Here is a 23519-nt window from a genome sequence, read left to right as displayed (position 1 = left end):
GTCATTACATGGGGTTGAGTGTGGAAGACTCCACGGACCGCAGAGAGGTCCTTGGGGGGGTTTAACCAATGGCAATGTATGTGTGCATGTGTGTGCATACCCCTGTGGTTGCTTGTGTGTATTTATGTTTGAAAACTGTATGTGCTTGTTTGAGAGAGCTATACAGGAAGCAGGGGCCCATTCTAAATCACTAAGTAGAGGTAGTGGACAGAAGCTGCTACTATGATGAGTGCTTGGGGAGCAGTGGTTTGTTACAGTGCTAATGCATTAGCAATCACCAACAAACAGCAACATGTTTAAAACATTTTGGGGTTTGGTAACAATAATGTTCGGTAACAAGTAAAGTGAAGTCCTTACCCCATCTAAGTAGAAAAGCCAGAGAAAAAGCCTACAAAGCCAAAGGATAAGTCATTATCCTATTGTTTTTATTGTAGCGTTAGGACAAGAGAGAACTGTTCAAGCCCTGAGGCTATGATTTAATTAGGGTCTCTTCCGCCACGCTGATCCTCAACAATGGGACCCCACAGGGGTGCGTGCTCAGCCCCTCCTGTACTCCCTGTTCACCCATGATAGCGTGGCAACGCGCGTTTCCAACTCAATCATCAAGTTTGCTGACGACACAACAGTGGTAGGCCTGAATACCAACAATTACGAGACGGCCTACAGGGAGGAGGTGAGGGCCCTGGTGGAGTGGTGCCAGGAAATGAACCTCTCCCTCAACGTCAACAAAATGAAGGAGTTGATCATGGACTACAGGAGATAGCAGAGAGAGCGTGCGTTCGTCCACGTCGACAGGGCAGCAGTGGAGAGGGTCAAAAGCTTCAAGTTCCTCGGCGTTCACATCAATGGTGACCTGAAATTCTCCCTTCACAGCGACAGTGTGGTGAAGAAGACACAACCTCAGAAGGTTGAAGAAATTTGGCTTGGCCACCTAAAACCCTCCCAAACTTTTACAGATGCACAATTGAGAGCCTCCTGTCAGGCTGTATCACCCCCTATTACGGAAATTGCACCATACGCAACAGCAGGGCTCTCCAGAGGGTGGTGTGGTCAGCCCAACGCATTACCGGGGGGCACACTGCCTGCCCTCCAGGACATCTACAGCACCCGTGTCACAGGAAAGCCAAGAAGATCATCAAGGACCTCAGCCTCCCGAGCCACGGCCTGTTCACCTCGCTAACACCTAGAAGGCGGAGACAGTACAGGTGCATCAAAGCTGGGACAGAGAGACTGATAAACAGCTTCTATCTCCAGGCCATCAGACTGTTAAACAGTCACCATTAGCCGGCCTCCGCCCAGCACCCTGCCCTGACCTTAGTCACTGTTACTAGTCGGCTACCACCCAGTATTCTACCCTTAACATTAGAGACTGCTTCCCTATATACATAGTCATTGAACACTGGTCACTTTAATAATGTTTACATACTGTTTTACACACTTCATATGTATATACTGTATTCTAGTCAAGGCTGATCCTATATAACTACTGCTGTACACACCTTTTCTATTCATTTACTGTCCATACTGTCTATACACATCACATGCACATAAAAAAATAAAATAAAATAATAATGTCCCACCCACTCCTATATAACTACTGCTGTACACACCTTTTCTATTCATTTACTGTCCATACTGTCTATACACATCACATGCACATAAAAAATAAAATAAAATAATTATGTCCCACCCACTTCTAAAACCAAAGTTGCGCACCTGTAAATATATATATATATTTACAGGTGTGCAACTTTGGTTTTATTATTTTTTTATTTTATTTGTTTATGTGCATGTGATGTGTATAGACAGTATGGACAGTAAATGAATAGAAAAGGTGTGTACAGCAGTAGTTATATAGGAGTGGGTGGGACATTATTATTTTATTTTATTTTTTTATTATCCAGTCAGATAAACACTCCAAACAGCCTACCCGACTGCTCGGAGGCATCCGCATGGTCCTAAAGCACACCGTTGCCTCGTTTTGTATCACATTCCAATGATAAAACTGGGAGGGCGACAAAAATGCAATGGATATGTCCACCCCGTCCTCAGTGAAAGTTGCGCCCCTGTATATATATATATATATAATTATATATACAGTACCAGTCAAAAGTTTGGACACACCTACTCATTCAACTTGTTTTTCTTTATTTTTACTATTTTCTAAATATATTTTATATTTGAAATTCTTCAAAGTAGCCACCCTTTGCTTTCATGACAGCTTTCATGACAGCTTAGCACACTCTTGGCATTCTCTCAACCAGCTTCATGAGGTAGTCACCTGGAATTCAGGTGTGCCTTGTTAAAAGTTAATTTGTGGAATTTATCTATTGTTTAAGCCAATCAGTTGTGTTGTGACAAGGTAAGGGTGGTATACAGAAGATAGCCCTATTTGGTAAAATACCAAATACATATTATGGCAAGAACAGCTCAAATAACCAAGGAGAAATTACAGGCCATCATTACTTTAAGACATGAAGGTCAGTCAATGTGGAAAATTTAAAGAAGTTTGAAAGTTTATTCAAGTGCAGTCGCAAAAACCATCAAGCGCTATAATGAAACTGGCTCTCATGAGGACCGCCACAGGAAAAGAAGATCCAGAGTTACCTCTCCTGCAGAGGATAAGTTCATTAGAGTTAACTGCACCTCAGATTGCAGCTCAAATAAATGCTTCACAGAGTTTAAGTAACAGACACATCTCAACATCAACTGTTCAGAGGAGACTGTGTGAATCAGGCCTTCAGAAACCACTACTAAAGGACACCAATAAGAAGAAGAGACTTGCTTGGGCCAAGAAACACGAACAATGGACATTAGACCGGTGGAAATCTGTCCTTTGATCTGATGAGTCCAAATTTGAGATTTTTGGTTCCAACCACCGTGTCTTTGTGAGATGCAAAATAGGTGAACGGATGATCTCCGCATGCGTGGTTCCCACTGGGAAGCATGGAGGAGGAGGTGTGATGGTGTGGGGGTGCTTTGCTGGTGACTCTGTCTGTGATTTATTTGGAATTCAAGTCACACGTAACCATTCTACAGTGATACGCCATGCCATCTGGTTTGGGCTTAGTGGGACCATAATTTGTTTTTCAACAGGACAATGACCCAAAACACACCTCCAGGCTGTGTAAGGGCTATTTAACCAAGGAGAGTGAAGGAGAGCTGCATCAGATGACCTGGCCTCCACAATCACCCGACCTCAACCCAATTGAGATGGTTTGGGATGAGTTGGATCGCAGAGTGAAGGAAAAGCAGCCAACAAGTGCTCAGCATATGGGAAAACTCCTTCAAGACTGTTGGAAAAGCATTCCTCATGAAGCTGGTTGAGAGAATGCCAAGAGTGTGCAAAGCTGTCATCAAGGCAAAGAGTGGCTACTTTTAAGAAACTAAAACACTTTTTTGGTTACTACATGATTCCATATGTGTTATTTCATAGTTTTAATGTCTTCACTATTATTCTATAATGTAGAAAATAGTAAAAAATAAAGAAAAACCCTTGAATGAGTAGCTGTGTCCAAACTTATATTCCGGACTCTGACATTGCTCATTCTGAAATTTCTTAATTTATTTATTTTTAGATTGTTGGATTGTGTGTGTGTTGTCTTGTGTTGCTAGGTATTATTACACTGTTGGAGCTAGAAACACAAGCTTTTTGCTACACCTACGATAACGTCTTCAAATCTGTGTACGCTCAACTTTGATTTGATTTCTATGGTGAAGACCAGAGTTATGTTGTTTATCTTGCTGGAGTCCTACAGCACGTAGCGTGACACAAAGTCACGGGTTCTCTTTAGCCTGATGTTTCAAAGATTTTAGAGCATGGCCCAATGACGTGTCAGTTTATTCCTTGTTGTTTTGATCTAGACTGACTCTGGTTGATTTTAGTTTTAGGATTATGTTATTTGAGTTGGAGATTAAAGACCCTGTCCTGGAGATCTCCAGAACAAGTTCTCCTGAGTTGACTTAGATCCTGTCATATAGATTTAGGAATCTCCCATGATGTAGCTGAAATACTTTGTGATTAAAGAGGTTTTTTAAATCCTGGAAAATCTTGGCATTGAACCAACTGAACCAGACTGCACTGAATTTTACTCTTATACTGCCCCCAAGTGGTTGTAAAAGGGCACAACCTTGTTTAGAAAGTTAGAAAGTGTCATCTGTGAATCAGCTGCTACCAGCAGTGAACAGGCACTACTGTTTCAACAAGTAGCTTTGTCTCTATCTGCTGGATACAGGGCTTCACTGCATTTTCCATAGACATCTGATGAGTGAATGGAAGGGAGTGGCCCATTGACTCTATGTATGGTATAGGGAGTGGTCCATTGACTCTATGTATGGTATAGGGAGTGACCCATTGACTCTATGTATGGTATAGGGCACATTGACTCTATGTATGGTATAGGGAGTGGCCCATTGACTCTATGTATGGTATAGGGTGTGGCCCATTGACTCTATGTATGGTATAGGGAGTGGTCCATTGACTCTATGTATGGTATAGGGCACATTGACTCTATGTATGGTATAGGGAGTGGCCCATTGACTCTATGTATGGTATAGGGAGTGGTCCATTGACTCTATGTATGGTATAGGGCACATTGACTCTATGTATGGTATAGGGAGTGGCCCATTGACTCTATGTATGGTATAGGGAGTGGTCCATTGACTCTATGTATGGTATAGGGAGTGGCCCATTGACTCTATGTATGGTATGGGGAGTGGTCCATTGACTCTATGTATGGTATAGGGCACATTGACTCTATGTATGGTATAGGGAGTGGCCCATTGACTCTATGTATGGTATAGGGTTGACTCTATGTATGGTATAGGGAGTGGCCCATTGACTCTATGTATGGTATAGGGAGTGGCCCATTGACTCTATGTATGGTATAGGGAGCGGCCCATTGACTCTATGTATGGTATAGGGAGTGGCCCATTGACTCTATGTATGGTATAGGGAGTGGCCCATTGACTCTATGTATGGTATAGGGAGTGGCCCATTGACTCTATGTATGGTATAGGGAGTGACCCATTGACTCTATGTATGGTATAGGGAGTGACCCATTGACTCTATGTATGGTATAGGGAGTGACCCATTGACTCTATGTATGGTATAGGGAGTGACCCATTGACTCTATGTATGGTATAGGGAGTGGCCCATTGACTCTATGTATGGTATAGGGAGTGGCCCATTGACTCTATGTATGGTATAGGGAGCGGCCCATTGACTCTATGTATGGTATAGGGAGTGACCCATTGACTCTATGTATGGTATAGGGAGTGACCCATTGATGCTGTCAGGCGTCAAGTCAGATTTTTTGTGCCACACCCATCTGAAAATTGGGAACACATAGTTCTATTTTCTGTAGCATTTCTCGTCTGAATTAGCCTGTTTACACATTCCCTTGCTGTAGTTATGGAACTGCTAATCTCTGTTCTCATCATTTAAATGACGCTAAGAGGAGATTTAGATTGATGTGGTTTTAGTACATCACTGGGGCCAAGCTTCCTGCCATCCAGGACCTCTATACCAGGTGGTGCCAGAGCAAGGCCCTACAAATTGTCAAAGACTCCAGCCACCCTAGTCATAGCCTGTTCTCTCTGCTACCGCACGGCAAGTGGTACCGGAGCGCCAAGTCTAGGTCCAAGAGGCTTCAAAACAGCTTCTACCCCCAAGCCATAAGACTCCTGAACAGCTAATCAAATGGCTACCCAGACTATTTGGATTGCCCCCCCACGCTGCTGCTACTCTCTGTTATTATCTATGCATAGCCAATTTAATGACCTACCTGCGTGTACATGATTACCTCAGTTACCTCGACACCGGTGCCCCCACACATTGACTCTGTACCGGTATCCCTGTATACAGCCCCGCTGTTGTTATTTACTGCTGCTCTTTAATTATTTGTTTTTCTTATCTCTTACTTTTTTTAGCGATGTTCTTAAAACTGCATTGTTGGTTTAGGGCTTGTAAGTAAGAATTTCACTGTAAAGTCTACACCTGTTGTATTCGGCGCATGTGACAAATCAGATTTGATTTGATTTGATTTTACAGTAGGCTACATTGTCTTGACCCTTGAAAAAACGAAATGGGGCCAAACTGCTCTCTGTGCTACGGTCACATTTTGACCATGGTTACATTTTGACCAGGGTTACATTTAGCCAGGGTTACATTTTGACCAGGGTTACATTTAGCCAGGGTCACATTTTGACCGGGCTTACATTTTGACCAGGGTTACATTTAGCCAGGGTTACATTTTGACCAGGGTTACATTTTGCCATGGGCATCTGCAGCAAAACCCCAAGGTAATCATTGATTTTCTTCTCTATGGGAGTGACCGAGTGTTGCGTGCCGTGTCAATTTGCTATTTCAACCAGGCTTACCAGACTCTCAAAAACAAATTCACACATTAAAAACATAACCAGTTATACTAGTATACTGGTATACACTCTTAGAATCAAACTGCTATCTAGAACATAAAAGGGTTCTTTGGCTGTCCGTATAGGAGAACCCTTTGAAGAACTCTTGTTGGTTCCAGGTAGAACCCTTTAGGTTCCAAGTCGAACCATTTTGGGTTCCATTGGGTTCCATGTAGAACTCTTTCCACAGAGGGTTCTACATGAAAGCCAAAATGGTTCTACTTGGAACCAAAAAAGGTTATCCTATGGGGACAGCCAAAGAGACCTTTTGTCACCCTTTTTTTCTAGGAGTGAAGAGTCATTTAAGCTTGAAGCTTTTTGTCAGTCTCGTTTGACAGCAGTCAATGACCTAAGCGTACTGTACACACCTGTACACTCCTTTATGGTACTTTGCATTGCGTGACCTCTATTCTCAGTTGAAGTCACATTCCATAACATGTTGGAACAGAACGAACCTGAAACGGTTTGTCTGAAACCAGGGATAACTCTTCACGACATGGCTACACCCATTCAGTCTGCACTCCTCTGTTTCAATAGGGAATGTTTTTGATGCAGTGTGTAGAGCAGGGGAAGAGGCTGCTGTCTCCATGCCTGTGTCATCCCCCCCCAGTCAAAAATACCTCAGCCTCACTTTTCCAATTCCTGTTTTCTGTTTTCTGTCGCTGCCATCTTTTTTTTTTTTCATTGCCTTGTTCAGTCCCCTCTACTGGATCTATCAATAAGCCAGTCATGACAATGACACGTGGAATGTTTTATTACCTTTCCCCAGGGCACTGTGTAGTTCACTACCCATGCCTCTTTTCCACTCCTGTTCACACCCTCTCTCTCTCGGATTCTCTCCCTCTCTATTTGTTCCTGTCCTGTTCAGACGAAGCCGGCTGTGTTCCCTAGCTGGCTGTACTGCTGTTTAGGGAGGAGTAGAGCTGTGTAGGATTGAGCAGGACAACGTGTGACCACGTAGAACAGTCTAGGGCTGTGTGTAGGGCTCTGTTAGGGCAGTGTAGGACACGAGGGCTGTGTTGGGCTGGCAGAGGTAGGGCTCTCCCATGGCCTGCCCGCAGTGCCCGGCCCCTGGGTCCTACACCTCGGTCATTATCCCTCTCCGGAGCAGCCTCTACAGCCTTGACGCCCTACGCTTCTATCTATGGGTGAGACCTGTGTGTGGGTAAGATCTGTGTTTGTGTGTGTGTGTGTGTGTGTGTGTGTGTGTGTGTGTGTGTGTGTGTGTGTGTGTGTGTGTGTGTGTGTGTGTGTGTGTGTGTGTGTGTGTACGTGTGTGTCCGTGTGTGTGTGTGTGTGTACGTGTGTACGTGTGTGTGTGTGTTGATGAGCGTGTGTGTGTTGATGAGCGCGTGTGTGTGTGTGTGTGTGTGTGTGTGTGTGTGTGTGTGTGTGTGTGTGTGTGTGTGTGTGTGTGTGTGTGTGTGTGTGTGTGTGTGTGTGTGTTGATGAGCGTGTGTGTGTGTGTGTGTGTGTGTGTGTGTGTGTGTGTGTGTGTGTGTGTGTGTGTGTGTGTGTGTGTGTGTGTGTGTGTGTGTTGATGAGCGTGTGTGTGTGTGTGTTGATACTTGTCTGGGGCTTCAGTTTGACAGACGTGCACAACGTGTCTCTGTCTGACAGATTGACTTAGTAATTGTACAGTACGTTCTGTATATTACTAAAGTCAGTGTATCGAGACAGGAATGCCGTTGTGTGCATTTCACATGGCCTTATTTTACATAGGATTATGTAGAGAACTGTAGATGTGATTATAGATATTCAGTGTCTGTTCAACATGAAACGAGAGAGGGAGTTACAATGAGGTAATCAATTCCAAATGTTGTAAACACAAGCTATTGTATTGAGTTTGTATTGAGTGACACCAGCCATATTAGCCTCCAGCTTTCATCTGGAGATTCATTACACACATTTTGTCAGTGCTTAATAAAATTACTCTATTCACTCCTTGTTTCATGAGGCAGTTCTAGTTTCATGGATACGGATCCATGTTTTGTCTTCTATGGCAGAGCAGCATGACTCCACAGCAACAGCCACCCCGATGACAAATTCCCACATGTTTAATCCAGCTCCTCACAGCTTCCTGGCAAAAGCCTAAAATAGTATTCCAGTCACACAGTAGTAGGCTACTCATCTACACTCTATTTCCATGTCCAACACAACATACTTGTAGCCCTACCAACTTCCCTTTCCATGACAAATCTCCTATATGGAAAATAAACCTCATTGAACTTGAATGCTGCCTAAATCTCACTTCCTGTTGTCTCAGATAAAGAGGCTGAAGGACTTGGAAAGGGAGAAGGACTCTCTGTGGGCCGGGCTGCAGGTTCTGGAGCAAGCCCGGATCTGGTACCGACGCATACTGGAGGACAACAGAGCCAGGCAGGCTAACGTGTGCACCAGGGCTGGGACTAGGGCAAAGGAGTGGGGAGGAGAGGTGTGGGGAAGAGCGGTGAGTTACTACAGCGAGATGGAGACTTTTTCACAGATAGACATAGATACAGAACTTGGCAAATTGTTCTCCATGTTGGCACCAACAATAAACATGAGTAGTCTAACTAGAATTTGATTTAGGAATTGTATGCCTTGGCAAGCTGAGTTTGCAGACTCTGTATGTCTATGTTTATGACTTTACAAGCATGCAAATGTCGTTAAGCCATTCCTGTTGATATTAAACATGTCACTTCTCATTACTCTGTACAGGGGGCGTCATCGTGCCTCCTGAGGTCTCAGATCCAGAGGGTGAATGGATCTTTGGGTAGTCTGATGAGTATGCCCAACGTAACCAGCTGTCCCTCATCTCCAAAGAGGGACGGGGTGGAAGTATCAGACTGTGAGCTACGGTGGCAGAACACGGTACTGGTACAGGTGAGAGAGAACCCCTATAGTATCTTTATCCTTGATCTCCGACCCTGGTCTTGGAGAGCTAACGGGTGTTTATTTCACAGCCTAGCACTAAAGCATCCTACTTCAGTTCTTTTGATTGCTGTTGGTTGGTAGGTAGAGGAGGTCGTTTTTCATATGTTTTTTATTTTGGCAGGAGGTGGGTGAGAAGAATGTTCAAATATCCCTGTTGGAGCGGGAGAGAGACAGCCTTTTGCAAGAGCTGAGTCTGCGTCTGGGTGTAGAAGTGTAGTGGGCATCCTGACTGAGTTGTTTGTACACTGCTATCAAGCCCGTTTCACTGCTATCACACATGAACACACACGTGACTAAACACTGCCTCATAACTCTTCAACTAAAGTTCTTCAATGTCATGATTTCATTGTCTCTCACCACTGTAAATATGTTTGAAAAATAATCATTCAATATACTGTATGTACAAAGACTATGAGTGTGTTATTGTCTCTTTGTCTTGTTCAGTCCTGTGGAATGGTTTGCTGAATAACCAGACTGACATGTAGGCTCATCACCTCAGGCTCAGGTCCTCACCTTCCAAACTGATATGCAAATGCGAAGTGGTCTTAGCCTAATTATGTAGGTCGTCTATTGGACATGTACCACCTGTGAAACACAGAGCAACACCAAATATCCCCAGAAGGGGGCAGTAGACCCTCAGCTATGCATATGCTGCAGTTCAAAATCTACAATCAAACTATAATATTTCAATAATTGTCCAGTAATATGATTTTTTTTTAAAGAGATTGAAAAAGCCATCTGTATCTCCAAGAACACTGCAATCTGATACACCAACTGCAATCTGATACACTAGATTTGTCTCTGAGCAGTAGCCAGTACCCAGCCGTTCGAGTCACAGTTCACGTTTCCGCCACAAGTCTGTGAGGTTTCTGTCGATACACGTTACCGCTCCTCCACCGGTGGTCCCGCACTGATGTTGCCTCAGCTGATAAGACTTATCTAGCCTCTCTATCACTGACACATGGCTGGCTCCACACACACACACACACACACACACACACACACACACACACACACACACACACACACACCTCATGAGGATAAACACACTTAGGCAGCCATGCCCTGCAGTCCATGTATTTGCACAAACACTATCAGACTAAATATCATTACCTTTCTGGCTTTTATGGGCTATCATGAACAGTAGCTTTGGGAATGTTGCTTTGGGAATACTAGTGCAGTCTACTATATGGCAGCAGCCTTATTTATCTAACGTTCTAGTACTTCCTTGTTATGTTTTCTTCCTACTCCTGTTTTCATTGTTCTTGCTATCTTCTGGAGATGTGGACCAGTAATCTTGTTGTGGGTGATCTTCATCAAATAGAGAGAATGGCGGTGTCATTGTCCCCCAGAGAGTGTTTATCCTGTACCGATACTGGCCCAGTGTCTCTGCTCATTTGTTTGGCCCAGAGAAGTAATGTTGATGTTGTTTGTCTGTGTTTGGAATTATACATATCCCACCAAAGATGTATAGTTATCCCACAAAGAGAGCGACAGAAGCAGGGCACTGGGATGGACATACCCATGCACTGCACGTTTCCCAAGGTACATATAATGTGCTGTCATTGGCCAAAGTTTTCAGATTACGACGACTGCCTGAAACTCACATTTGAAAAGCACCTATTGGACTGAGAGAGGAGGCTTGCAACCAAGGAATGTGTTTGACTGTGATTAAAATCTCTGTGAAAAAAAGAAAACATCCGTTACGGAACGTGCTTTCATATAAGTAGCTCCTGTTCCCTCTCTACAGGACTGCCAGTGAACCATCAAGGCCCTGGGTACCAGCACTCTGCTAATTATTGGTTCTAATTCCCACCGCAGAGCCAAACAACCTTTTATTGAGGATGTCACGCTTCTATGACACTGACAATCATTCTTCCTTGCCAGCATGGTTCATTGACTATCAACACTGCTGGTCTCCCACTTAATCTATCCTGTACCTGTTATGATTTATTTTCTTATTCTGTGTGTTTTCCTAGAGATGTATTGATTTTAATCTATGGTTTTCCTCTTAAGGAGAATAAGGATATACGTGCACCTACTTCCCTGCAGGTCTGTAGAGGTGTGAAATGTAAACAGATAAATAGTTGGATGGCTTTCTCTCAGGTGCTGAAGGTTTTTAATGCATTCCTGAGACTATTCGGATGGAGAACATCCTGCACACCCTCAGATGGCACCCTCAGATGGTTACTAGCTTTGAAGTACTCCGGAAGTCTAATATACTTCACAGGGGGTCTAAATGAATCTATAACATCTCCAAGATGTTTTTATCTCCAAGATGTATTACAGTAAAACTGTAGTGTTGCGTTTGCATCAACAAAGTCCTGTATATTTTCTTTTCTTGGCTGCCTGGTAATATCAGATAATGGATGTGTTTGTTTGTGACAACTAGATAATGGTGTCCATTTCATTAACAAAATGATACTGAAAGTACTGTACATCCTATTTTAATACTTGTTGTAATATGGTGTCCCAAAAGGGCACCACACAAAGAAAATAAGTGTCACCTTTCATCACTGCCAAAGATTATGCTAAAACTAATTTAAAATTGTCAATCATCCACACATAATAAAGTGTGATAGATGTTAACCTATTAGTCAGAGTGTATAGTGTAAACAGACATGAGATACACACTTCCAATGGATATATCACTCCAGGCTCTCCTGTCCTCAAGGCATTGATGTTCAGGCCTACTCTCCCCTGGACTGAGTTAAAATGCTGAAAGGATGGATGAATCAAATCAACTTGCTTTCAGTCCATCACATCAGTGTCAAATAGCTAAGGATTAAACATTATTAATTCTCTCAACCCAAAAAGTTTGGAGATTTTTTTCTCCAATCATTTTACTGGCACACTGAGACACTGACACAACGGAACGTGTCAAAAGGAATGTAGACCTACACAATTATATCTCTAGTGACCTGTTTTCCACCTGGGAGTGATGCATTGCAAACCACGTACTGTACCTATGCAAAAGATATTTGGGTTAAGGTCATTCTACGCCTCACACTGGTTTAGACGGCGGCAGGTAGCCTAGTGGTTAGAGCGTTGGGCTAGTAACCGAAAGGTTGCAAGTTTGAATCCCCAAGCTGACATGGTCAAAATCTGTCGTTCTGCCCCTGAGCAAGGCAGTTAACCCACTATTCCTCGGGCACCGTCGATTATGGCAGCCCCCCGCACCTCTCTGATTCAGAAGGTTTGGGTTAAATGCGGAAGACACATTTCAGTTGAATGCATTAAGTTGTACAACTGACTAATAAGTCCCCTTATCCTTACAAAGGCAAACAACAATACCCTCATCCCTGGGGCTGGCCTGGGATGCACTATCTCCATGAGAGAAACATTGTGTAACTTTCAACCTGATTTAGCATCTGATAGGAGGCTTTACAGAGTCCAGCTGTTCGTTGTCAAAATGCACTGTCTTGTGGCTTTTTGTCAAAATCAAGTGATCAACATGTTCATTGAAATTAATGATAGAGAGGACACAGCTCATGGATATAACTTTCACGTCATTTTTTTGGAACAAACCTCAACAAGGATGGAATAAAGTGAAGGGAAATACAATTTATTCGTTTTACACAGTTCTAGAAACTCAACTCTCCACTGTCGCTCTTCTTTGACTCGCCGTCGCTGTAGCATTCTGTCATCTTTGGCACGGGCGCACGGCTGCGCATCTCTCCAGCTGACATTTCAACTATCCCACCACCACTGGACACGTTGACATCTAACAGACTCTGCAAGTGTTTAATGTAGTATATTGCAGCACGAAGTGTCTCCACTTTGCTGAGTCTTTTGTCCTCGAACTCTTGGGGAAGATGCTCCCGGAGCCGTGCGTAACCCTCGTTTACGCAGCGCACCCGCTGCCGTTCCCTTTCGTTCCTTTTTCGAATGAACGCTGGTTCGAATGAATAGTCATATACACCGATGTGCCTGTGGAATGGGAAATACGAGAGACTCCCTGTGAATCTCTGACCGTACACAGGATCCAGGTAGGTTGTTGTGTCCAGGGGAAAGGGCAGTCCACGCGTGTCCTTGTAATGCGCTATCTGGTGATCCATGGAGAGGCCGAGCGCTATGGGTCTGACATATGGCATGCGCTCAAATAATCCCTTCTTGTAGCCCGACATCTCTCTGCAAAGATAAAAAATAATTTAGGGTTGATTTATGCTGGTGATATAGGCTATTCATTATAACACAAAACTCTTAGGTTAGCCTATCATCATGGAAACTATGAAACTCATCCCACCCATGGTTTTATTAGAAATTATAGGATATTTCTAACTTTCATGCATCTTCATTTTCCCAACAACCAAAAGCCTTCGAAATTACAGTGTTAAATATATGGCACAGACGAGAACATTCCCATTAATTCCACAATTTAATTAATGACCTGAGTTTACCTCGTCACAGAGTCTTCATAATTATCTCTCATCGTGCGTTATCTCCTTTCCCCGTTTATGTTAGACTATTGAAGTATGCAGGTGAAATTGTAACCTGTTAGAAAACAAGTTGTCACATCCCCATTCCCTCTGTCTGTGACAATCTCTAGTTTTTGTTGGTTATCATGCCAGGTGGGTGTGATCTTACACTGGGCGGGGAGAAAGAGATATGCAACCCTTTCCCTCAAGACAAAACTACAGTATGCTATGTATATGAGTAGACATGTATTACTGGAAAAATAATTGGGGATTTACTTTTGACAGGAAAATGATAGGGATAGTGGGGCCAACGGGAGATATAACTGTCAAACAAAAGCCATGTCTAATTTGCATATCAAATAAGCATCCAAGTCATTTCATTAAAGTTACAAAGTTGTAACAAAAACCTTTTTGTTAGGGTCCGTGATAAAATAAAAAAACAGAGAGGCTTTGGCAAATGACCTTAGATCAGATATTCGTCCTGCAGCGCAGCATCTTGCATGCGCATGCTCAGTGTGTCACGCTGTCATGGACCCGGAGAGGAAGGCTTTTGGTATGTTAGCTTTTGTTTTCTTACAATTTTAATTTACTCTATGCTCCATTTTTATATATTGCATGAATATACAACATCGCAGCATTGTCATTGAATCGTCAACGTGAGCTATACGCTCAAATAGGGTTCGTAACGTTTGTTAGGTCAAATTGTTCGTTTCTCTTGATTCTCGTTAACGCTATATTTAGCATGCTAGCTAGATAGCCAGCTAACTACATTACCAATGGTATTCATGTGTAGCGAAAAGCTGCAATAGGCAGGAATCGTTCCGCCTTTACTTAATAGTTCGCCTAATTTAAGTTTGTGACAAAACAAACAATGGATAGTGTAGAGAATCATTTCCCCATATAAATCGCTGTGAAATATATTTTAATTAAACTAAAAATAATTGTACTTTCTGCTGTTTGACTTGCTTTCAATTCATTTCTATGTGAATTTGGTCGGGTCGCCCAAAAAGTTACATATTGCTTACTTTGTTGATAGGGTCTCAGGTCAGTGGCTCTGATTTGGGACTGTAACATGTTCTATGAAATATATATCTTGTTATTAGCTAGCTAACTTATGCATTGTGTCATATTTCGCAACATGTTTTGGTGAATGTGACATGAAGCAAATTGATGATTGGTATCTGTGTCTATCCTCTCCAGCCGGCAGAATGTACACATTTCACACCATCTTGGATGAGCACACACTGCCGAAGTCAGGTATCCAACCACTGTGATAGACTTTCCACACACATTTTAATGTTTTTTTTTTGGTCAGCCTCAAATGGGATATTACACAGCGTTTTCTAACACCTTAGACTTGTTTTGATTCCTCTCTAGAATGAATGACATGAACCTCAGCCCTGTTGGGATGGACCAGTTAAGTGTGCCTGCTGTGAGTTCCAGTCATCTGGGTCTACCCACCTCCCCAACACACAACCCCATCACTACACCAGGTAAAACACATTCACTTATCTGGTGAAACTATGTTATCTTAATTCGTTTACATATTTATGGCAATTATAGTTATTGATACAATGGTTGATACATTAGTTTTGTCCCCCTTCAGGCATGTCTGTGGCTATACCCAGCCTTGGGTCCTCTCTTGGGTCTCTGCCCTCTGCTCTGTCGCTCATGCTGCCAATGGGTCCTCTTGGTGACAGAGGGGTCATGTGTGGCCTTCCAGAGAGGAACTACTCATTACCTCCTCCCCCCTACCCACACCTGGAGAGTAGCTACTTCAGACACATACTGCCAGGTAGGGCTGAGCACTTCTCTTCACCACTGTCTGTCATCTCCATTGTATCTCTCATGGATATCTTAAGGATTGATGATATTACACCATGACACATTATCTGGTCTATATGTACATGGATTGGATATGATTTCTCTCTATCAAGGTATCCTGTCTTACCTGGCAGACCGGCCTCCCCCTCAGTACATTCACCCCAGCAGTCTGAACATGGATGGGACTCTCTCTGTGTCCAGCCAGAACCCCTCAGGGCTGGACCCTTACAGTGGCCCTGGAGGGCCTCTGGAACAGGGCCTGGTGTCCCTGGACTCCCGTCAGGTCAGTGGCCAGGGAGACCTCCACCAGGGTGGGGGCCACGAGGTGCAGCTGGACTCCACAGGGCTGAACATGGAGTCCCGGGTCAGCAGCCCCATGTCCCCAGACAGGATGGGAGAGGACCTGGCCAACATGGAGGGGGTGGTGGGGGCTGAGAACCAGCAGCAGCTGGGAGGGAGAGGCCAGAACCACGAGGGCCTGGGAAGAGTTGAGTCCAATGGGGGCGTGATGCCCCTGCACGGGCCTGGCCTGGAGCTTCCTGTGGGGATGGAGCCAGAGCACCTAGGGGGCCGGGTGGGGAACTCAGGGGGAGGGGGTCTGGGGGAGTCTTTACACAGCTCAGGGGAGCTGAACTCTGGGGTGGTGAGTGTGGTGCTCACCCAGTCCCAGCTGGAGCCTGTGTCCCTCCATGGTCATTCGGGCATGGGCCTAGAGCCGGTGAACGTGTCCCCCATCACGGCAGAGGTGTCCATGGGGCCAGAGAACAGCCTGTTGCTGGTCAACTCCACCCTGCAGCTGGAGGACTCCACCTCCAACAAGGAGAACATGGTCACTGCCTTCACCATCTGTGAGTAAGAGGGAAGAATGGCAGACATTTTTGTTTTGTGTTTACTTGCGCTGGGCACGGTGGCTCATTTTTGTCTGTTAGGAAAATTTGAGCTTGGTAATGTGTAAAGCTCTACTAGCTTACTGTTCTGTTCTTGTCATCCATTGGAAGTCTTTGAACTTCTGATCTGTATATCTTTCTTAGCTTGTTGTTATATTGTGTTTGTGAACAGGGTGTACGCTGTGTGAGCGGTCGTATCCCTCCGACTGCCCAGAGCACGGCCCGGTCACCTTTATTCCTGACACGCCTATCCAGAGCAGAGCCCGTCTGTCTCTGCCTCGCCCGCTCTGCCTCCGCATCTCTGTAGCTGATGAGCCTTTAGGTATGGAAACCCCTGTGGAGATGCAAGTTCGCTTCTAATGTTCTGTTTCTCCCCATCTGTGTCATGTGTCCTTTCAATTTTATTGCTTATACACTGAGTGTACAAAACATTAAGAACACCTTCCTAATATTGAGTGATCAGAACAGCCACGGTTCATGGGGGCATGGACTCTACAAGGTGTAAAGTGTTCCTCAGGGATGCTGGCCCTTGTTGACTCCAATGCTTCCCACAGTTGTGTTAAGTTGGCTGGAGGTCCTTTGTGTGGTGGACCATTATTCATACGTTAAACTGTTGAGCGTGAAAAACCCAGTAGCGTTACAGTTGTAGACACAAACTGGTGTGCCTGGCACCTACTACCATACCCTGTTCAAAGGCAGACATCTTTTATATTGCCCATTCACCCTCTGAATGGCGCACACACACAATCCATGTCTCAGTTGTCTCAAGGCTTAAAACTCCTTCGTTAACCTGTCTCACCCTCTTCATCTACACTGATTTAAGTGGATTTAACAAGTGACATCCATAAGGGATTATAGCTTTCACCTGGTCAGTCTATGTCATGGAAAGAGCAGGTGTTCTTAATGTTTTGTACACTCAGTGTATATTGATTTGGACATTTCCATATAAAAGAACCCATAAGCACCAACGTGAAGTTCATAGAAGCATTTCAAATTGGGTGTCAAATGAAAGCCAAGTGTCTATTTTTTTTTTTACATTAATGCATATATCAATTTTTCAACCATGTTCCCTCCTAAAATTGTTGAATAAGCAAAGGCTTTGATTTTTGGTCAAACAGATGGAAAATGGGTCTTAGAAAACCTCTACCTGGAAAAGGTCTTAATAGGTATTATAAATGGATAAAAACACTAATGTTGAAGACCCTTGCCAACTAATGTCAACACTTCTATTTAGTTTTGGAGACTTTTTCCTGCCTTCTGTAAGTTCAAAAAACATTTTGTGCCTTGAAATTACGTTACCAAACACAATTACCAAATTGGTAATTTCTGAAATTGAATTGGCTACAATGGGAAATTATAGTAGTCACAAACCACAGTTGGGTTCACAAGATTGGACAGTACAGTAAAGTAGAGTACAGGAAAGTATAGTACAGTAGAACACACTAGATTTGAGTACACTAATGTACTGAACTATACCATACTTTACTGTGCTGAACTCTACTGTATTGTACTCTACTGTGCTGAACTCTACTGTATTGTACTCTACTGTGCTGTACTCTACTGTACTCCGAGCTTTACTGTGCTGTACTGTACTGTACTGTACTCTGAGCTCTACTGTGCTGTATTGTACTCTACTGTGTTTGCCATACATTTTAAGTGAAACATCTGAGTCTCAGCGTTACTCTATTCCGTTACTGTGGAATTGCCCATCTATGAGATCTGCCCACTCAAAAACAACTTATAGCTTGTTTGCCCGTCATTAATATCTCTATATATGTGTGTGTGTGTCTCTAAGGAGTGTTTGCCCGGGACATCATACCTCCCAGGACCTGCTTTGGGCCCATGGTGGGTCAGCACTGTAGCAACGTAGACCTGCAAGACTGGCCAGACAAAGACACCCCTCAGATATGGAAGGTCAGTGGCTTACACTATCCACATCTCCTCATTTAGATTTCAGATGACCTTGTAATAGAATTGCATGTGAGTCAATGAAATGCTATGTCAATTATGTGGATGAAGGGAGGCACCATTCTGACCAGTAGATGGTGGTGTTGTTTCAGATGTTTCACAACAACGTGCTGGAGTTCTGTATTGTGACCACAGATGAGAATGAATGCAACTGGATGATGTTTGTCCGCAAAGCAAGGTAATTATCACTTAGTGAAGCAATCTCATGCATTTGGCTCAGTGTTATTATTTTTGATCCAAAATGGCTTCCACTCAGATATGTGGTGTCTCTGTGAGCAGGACCAGAGAGGAGCAGAACCTGGTGGCCTACCCCGACAACGGGAAGCTGTTCTTCTGCACGTCAACTGAGATCCTCCCAGACCAGGAGCTGCTCTTCTACTACACCAGGGATTACTGCAGGCAGATGGGGGTCCCTCAGGTCCCAGAGGGCCAGGTGTGCCAGTGCGGTAAAGAGTGCCAGTCCTTCGCCGAGCTCAAGTCCCACCTGAGCAGCCACAACAACCACGGCCATTCCCACAGCCCCAGCCAGGACCACAACCCCAGCCAGGACCACCACCAGGAGGGCAAGCTGCCCAGCGGTACCTCCATCTCCTCCTCATCCCCCTGGGCCTGCCACTCCCACAACAGCAGCCTCTCTAATAGCACTAACAACTCTGGCTCCAACACACACAGACACTCACTTGAGAGGAAGTACAAGTGCAGTATGTGCTCACGGGCGTTCACCACGTCCACTAAGCTCAACGTGCACTTCATGGGACACGTGGGGATGAAGCCGCACAAGTGTGAATACTGCAGCAAGGCCTTCAGTGATCCGAGCAACCTGAGGATGCACCTCAAGATACACACAGGTAGGGGATGGGTGGAGTGGCCTACAGGTAGGGGATGGGTGGAGTGGCCTACAGGTAGGGGGTGGGTGGAGTGGCCTACAGGTAGGGGATGGGTGGCGTGGCCTACAGGTAGGGGATGGGTGGAGTGGCCTACAGGTAGGGGGTGGGTGGCGTGGCCTACAGGTAGGGGGTGGGTGGCGTGGCCTACAGGTAGGGGGTGGGTGGCGTGGCCTACAGGTAGGGGGTGGGTGGCGGGCGGGGCTTACAGGTAGGGGATGGGTGGCGGGCGGGGCTTACAGGTAGGGGATGGGTGGCGTGGCGGGGCTTACAGGTAGGGGATGGGTGGCGGGCGGGGCTTACAGGTAGGGGATGGGTGGCGTGGCGGGGCTTACAGGTAGGGGATGGGTGGCGGGCGGGGCTTACAGGTAGGGGATGGGTGGCGGGCGGGGCTTACAGGTAGGGGATGGGTGGCGGGCGGGGCTTACAGGTAGGGGATGGGTGGCGTGGCGGGGCTTACAGGTAGGGGATGGGTGGCGTGGCGGGGCTTACAGGTAGGGGATGGGTGGCGTGGCGGGGCTTACAGGTAGGGGATGGGTGGCGTGGCGGGGCTTACAGGTAGGGGAGGGGTGGCGTGGCGGGGCTTACAGGTAGGGGAGGGGTGGCGTGGCGGGGCTTACAGGTAGGGGAGGGGTGGCGTGGCGGGGCTTACAGGTAGGGGATGGGTGGCGTGGCGGGGCTTACAGGTAGGGGATGGGTGGCGTGGCGGGGCTTACAGGTAGGGGATGGGTGGCGTGGCGGGGCTTACAGGTAGGGGAGGGGTGGCGTGGCGGGGCTTACAGGTAGGGGAGGGGTGGCGTGGCGGGGCTTACAGGTAGGGGATGGGTGGCGTGGCGGGGCTTACAGGTAGGGGATGGGTGGCGTGGCCTACACTCACACGTGCACACATACACATTGACATGGGACCTCGCAACATAGCAGCTTAGCATTTTCTGTGTCAGTCTTAGGGGTGTTTTTAGATTAGTTAAGATATTATTGAAGTTGTTTTAAAACACATGATTGTTCTACTGTATACAGTACCAGTCAAAAGTTTGGACACACCTACTCATTCAAGGGTTTTTCTTTATTTAAACTATTTTCTACATTGTAGAATAATAGTGAAGACATCAAAACTATGAAATAACACATGGAATCATGTAGTAACCAAAGAAGTGTTAAACAAATCTAAATATGTTTTCTATTTTTGATTCTTCAAAGTAGCCACCCTTTGCCTTGATGACAGCTTTGCACACTCTTGGCATTCTCTCAACCAGCTTCACCTGGAATGCTTTTCCAACAGTCTTGAAGGAGTTCCCACATATGCTGAGCACTTGTTGGCTGCTTTTCCTGCACTCTGCGGTCCAACTCATCCCAAACCATCTCAATTGGGTTGAGGTCGGGTGATTGTGGAGGCCAGGTCATCTGATGCCGCTCTCGTTCACTCTCCTTGGTTAAATAGCCCTTACACAGCCTGGAGGTGTGTTGGGTCATTGTCCTGTTGAAAAACGATAGTGATAGTCCCACTAAGCGCAAACCAGATGGGATGGCGTATCACTACAGAATGCTGTGGTAGCCATGCTGGTTAAGTGTGCCTTGAATTCTAAATAAATCACACAGTGTCACCAGCAAAGCACCATCACACCTCCCCCTTCATGCTTCATGGTGGGAACCACACACACATGCGGAGATCATCCGTTCACCTACTCTGCGTCTCACAAAGACACGGCGGTTGGAATCAAAAATCTCAAATTTGGACTCATCAGACCAAAGGACAGATTTTGACTGGTCTGATGTCCATTGCTCGTGTTTCTTGGCCAAGCAAGTCTCTTCTTATTATTGGTGTCCTTTAGTAGTGGTTTCTTTTCAGAAATTTGACCATGAAGGCCTGATTCACTCAGTCTCCTCTGAACAGGTGTTGAGATGTCCTGTTACTTGAACTCTGTGAAGCAATTATTTGAGCTGCAATTTATGAGGCTGGTAACTCTAATGAACTTATCCTCTGCAGGAGAGGTAACTCTGGGTCTTCCTTTCCTGTGGCGGTCCTCATGAGAGCCAGTTTCAACATAGCGCTTGATGGTTTTTGCGACTGCGCTTGAAGAAACTTTTTGAAGTTTTCCTCATTGACTGACCTTCGTGTCTTAAAGTATTGATGGACTGTCGTTTCTCTTCTCTTTGCTTATTTGAGCTGTTCTTGCCATAATATGCACTTGGTCTTTTACCAAATAGGGCTATCTTCTGTATACCACCCGTACCTTGTCACAACACAACTGATTGGCTCAAACGCATTAAGAAGGAAAGAAATTTCACAAATTAACTTTTAACAAGGCACACCTGTTAATTGAAATGCATTCCGGGGAGACTACCTCATGAATCTGGTTGAGAGAATGCCAAGAGTTTGCGAAGCTGTCATCAAGGCAAAGCGTGGCTACTTTGAAGAATATCAAATATAAAATTGTTTAACACTTTTTTGGTTACTACATGATTCCATATGTGTTATTTCATAGTTTTGATGTCTACACTATTATTCTACAATGTATAAAGAAAAACCCTTGAATGAGTAGGTGTGTCCAAACTTGACTGGTACTGTATAAGGTGATTATATGGTCTACATATGCTTCTCGTATAGGTTTTACTCACTCTAACCTCATGTGCTCCCACAGGTCAGAAGAACTACAGGTGTAATGTGTGTGAGAAGTCGTTCACTCAGAAGGCCCACATGGCGTCTCATATGGTGATTCACACAGGGGCCAAGAACTTCAAGTGTGACCTGTGTGACAGGATGTTCATCAGGAAGCAGGACCTTAAGCAGCACATGTTCACACATACACAGTAAGTTTAAACTTAACCAAGCTATTGACATGAATAGTGTGGAAAAGGTATTGGTTCTAGTCGATAGCCTGTAACCAGGGCCCAAGGTTTCTGCTCAGGTCACATGGCCAGGGAAAACTCCTGGACATAAGACATATTGGTAAACACGTTTTATAAAGTATCTGGATTTCCATCAGTCTATTTTCCTCTGTTTTATCACCATTTCACCTTCTAACCCTCTGCACCCTTTTCTCCACCCCTCTCCCATCATCATTCCCAACACACAGAGAGCGTCAGATCCACTGCCCCAAGTGTGACAAACATTTCTTGAGGACCAACCACCTGAAGAAGCACATGAACTCCCATGAGGGCCGCCGGGACTACATCTGTGAGAAGTGTGAGAAGGGCTTCCTCACCAAATACCACCTCACCAGACACCTCAAGATCTGCAAAGGCCCCAAGACTGACCGAGGGGCCCAGGAAGAGGAGGGGGAGGAAGAGGATGATGAAGATGATGATGACGATGACGATGATGAAGAGGAAGGAGAGGAAGTAGAGAGACTGATAGATCCAGATAGCAGAGAGGACTGTGGGTTAGAGGGATATGATTCTGAGAAACCGTTGTCCCCACACAATTGACTGTGACTTCACTGTTCCATTACCATATATGTTAATTTATTTACTTATTTTTAACTGTTACTTTGTTTTGCCAAAATCTTATTTGTTGTGTCAGGTCAGTTTAACATTGGGCACAATCAAACAAGGTTAATCCAGATTTTGATGTAGAGGTACTGTATGTGCTTAGGCTTCATGTTTTATTTCTTCAGGTACATTTTCCTTGCCTAACAGCTCATCCTGAATTGTATTCTGCTGCTCTATCATCGCTCCATACATCAGTATGAAACTGCCATCCTAGAAGTCGTTTGTGCCGACCTCAGTGATTCATGTAGGCTGGCTTTGGCCCAACCCATCGGTTACTGAGACCAATCAGAATGTGTTTGCGTTCTTAAAGAGTCGGGGAGGAAAGCAAATTCAGACTCATCATAGAGAAGAAACGTTAGTTGGTGTGCCATTTGGCCGGAGCGATGTGGCTGGGTAGCCAGGCAATAATTTTCCTAGAAAAAGTTATGTTTTAACTCAAAAGCCATGGCCTTCTAACCCACAATAAAAAAAATTAACAGTGGTCATCTCTTTATGGAATAGATACTGAGTTTGAGTCTCTCTGGATGCTGACTGCTAGCTAGATGCTGGCTCTGCTGCTGGTTGAATGTTGAAGAGGTATTGTGATGTCGGCCACTTCTTTTTGTATCTATGTACAAATATATGAATGATGTAAAACGTCTGAATTCCTTATTGATTGTGATAATGTAACGAAAAATTACATTCCACATCTCATCTGTAACAAGGTATTACCCAAT

At 44.8% G+C, this 23519-nt stretch overlaps 2 protein-coding genes across 3 annotated transcripts; both read left to right on the top strand.

The window, feature by feature from the left end:
* The first annotated feature begins 7244 nt into the window (after positions 1–7244).
* LOC106576063 (suppressor APC domain-containing protein 1) lies at positions 7245–9745 on the top strand. 2 transcript variants are annotated; one of them, XM_014152917.3, is made up of 4 exons: positions 7245–7582; positions 8684–8866; positions 9118–9282; positions 9455–9745. In XM_014152917.3, the coding sequence occupies exons 1-4, from the start codon at positions 7562–7564 to the stop codon at positions 9548–9550; spliced, it is 465 nt and encodes a 154-aa protein (XP_014008392.1). In that variant the 5' UTR covers positions 7245–7561; the 3' UTR covers positions 9551–9745. The 2 variants fall into 2 exon arrangements, with proteins under 2 accessions (XP_014008392.1, XP_014008391.1); XM_014152916.3 differs by having other exon boundaries at positions 7247–7565.
* A 4475-nt stretch (positions 9746–14220) lies between these two features.
* On the top strand, positions 14221–23284 carry LOC106576059 (PR domain zinc finger protein 4). The gene is made up of 11 exons (XM_014152907.3): positions 14221–14304; positions 14952–15008; positions 15129–15244; positions 15358–15546; positions 15689–16423; positions 16635–16784; positions 18258–18376; positions 18523–18608; positions 18710–19278; positions 21954–22122; positions 22389–23284. Exons 3-11 carry the CDS (start codon positions 15130–15132, stop codon positions 22738–22740), a joined length of 2484 nt encoding a protein of 827 aa, XP_014008382.2. The 5' UTR covers positions 14221–14304; positions 14952–15008; position 15129; the 3' UTR covers positions 22741–23284.
* The last annotated feature ends 235 nt before the right edge of the window (positions 23285–23519 follow it).

The sequence above is a fragment of the Salmo salar genome, chromosome 17 (assembly GCF_965601325.2).
Source record: "Salmo salar chromosome 17, fSalSal1, whole genome shotgun sequence".
NCBI lineage: Eukaryota > Metazoa > Chordata > Actinopteri > Salmoniformes > Salmonidae > Salmo > Salmo salar.
This window is presented reverse-complemented; position numbering and strand designations above follow the sequence as displayed.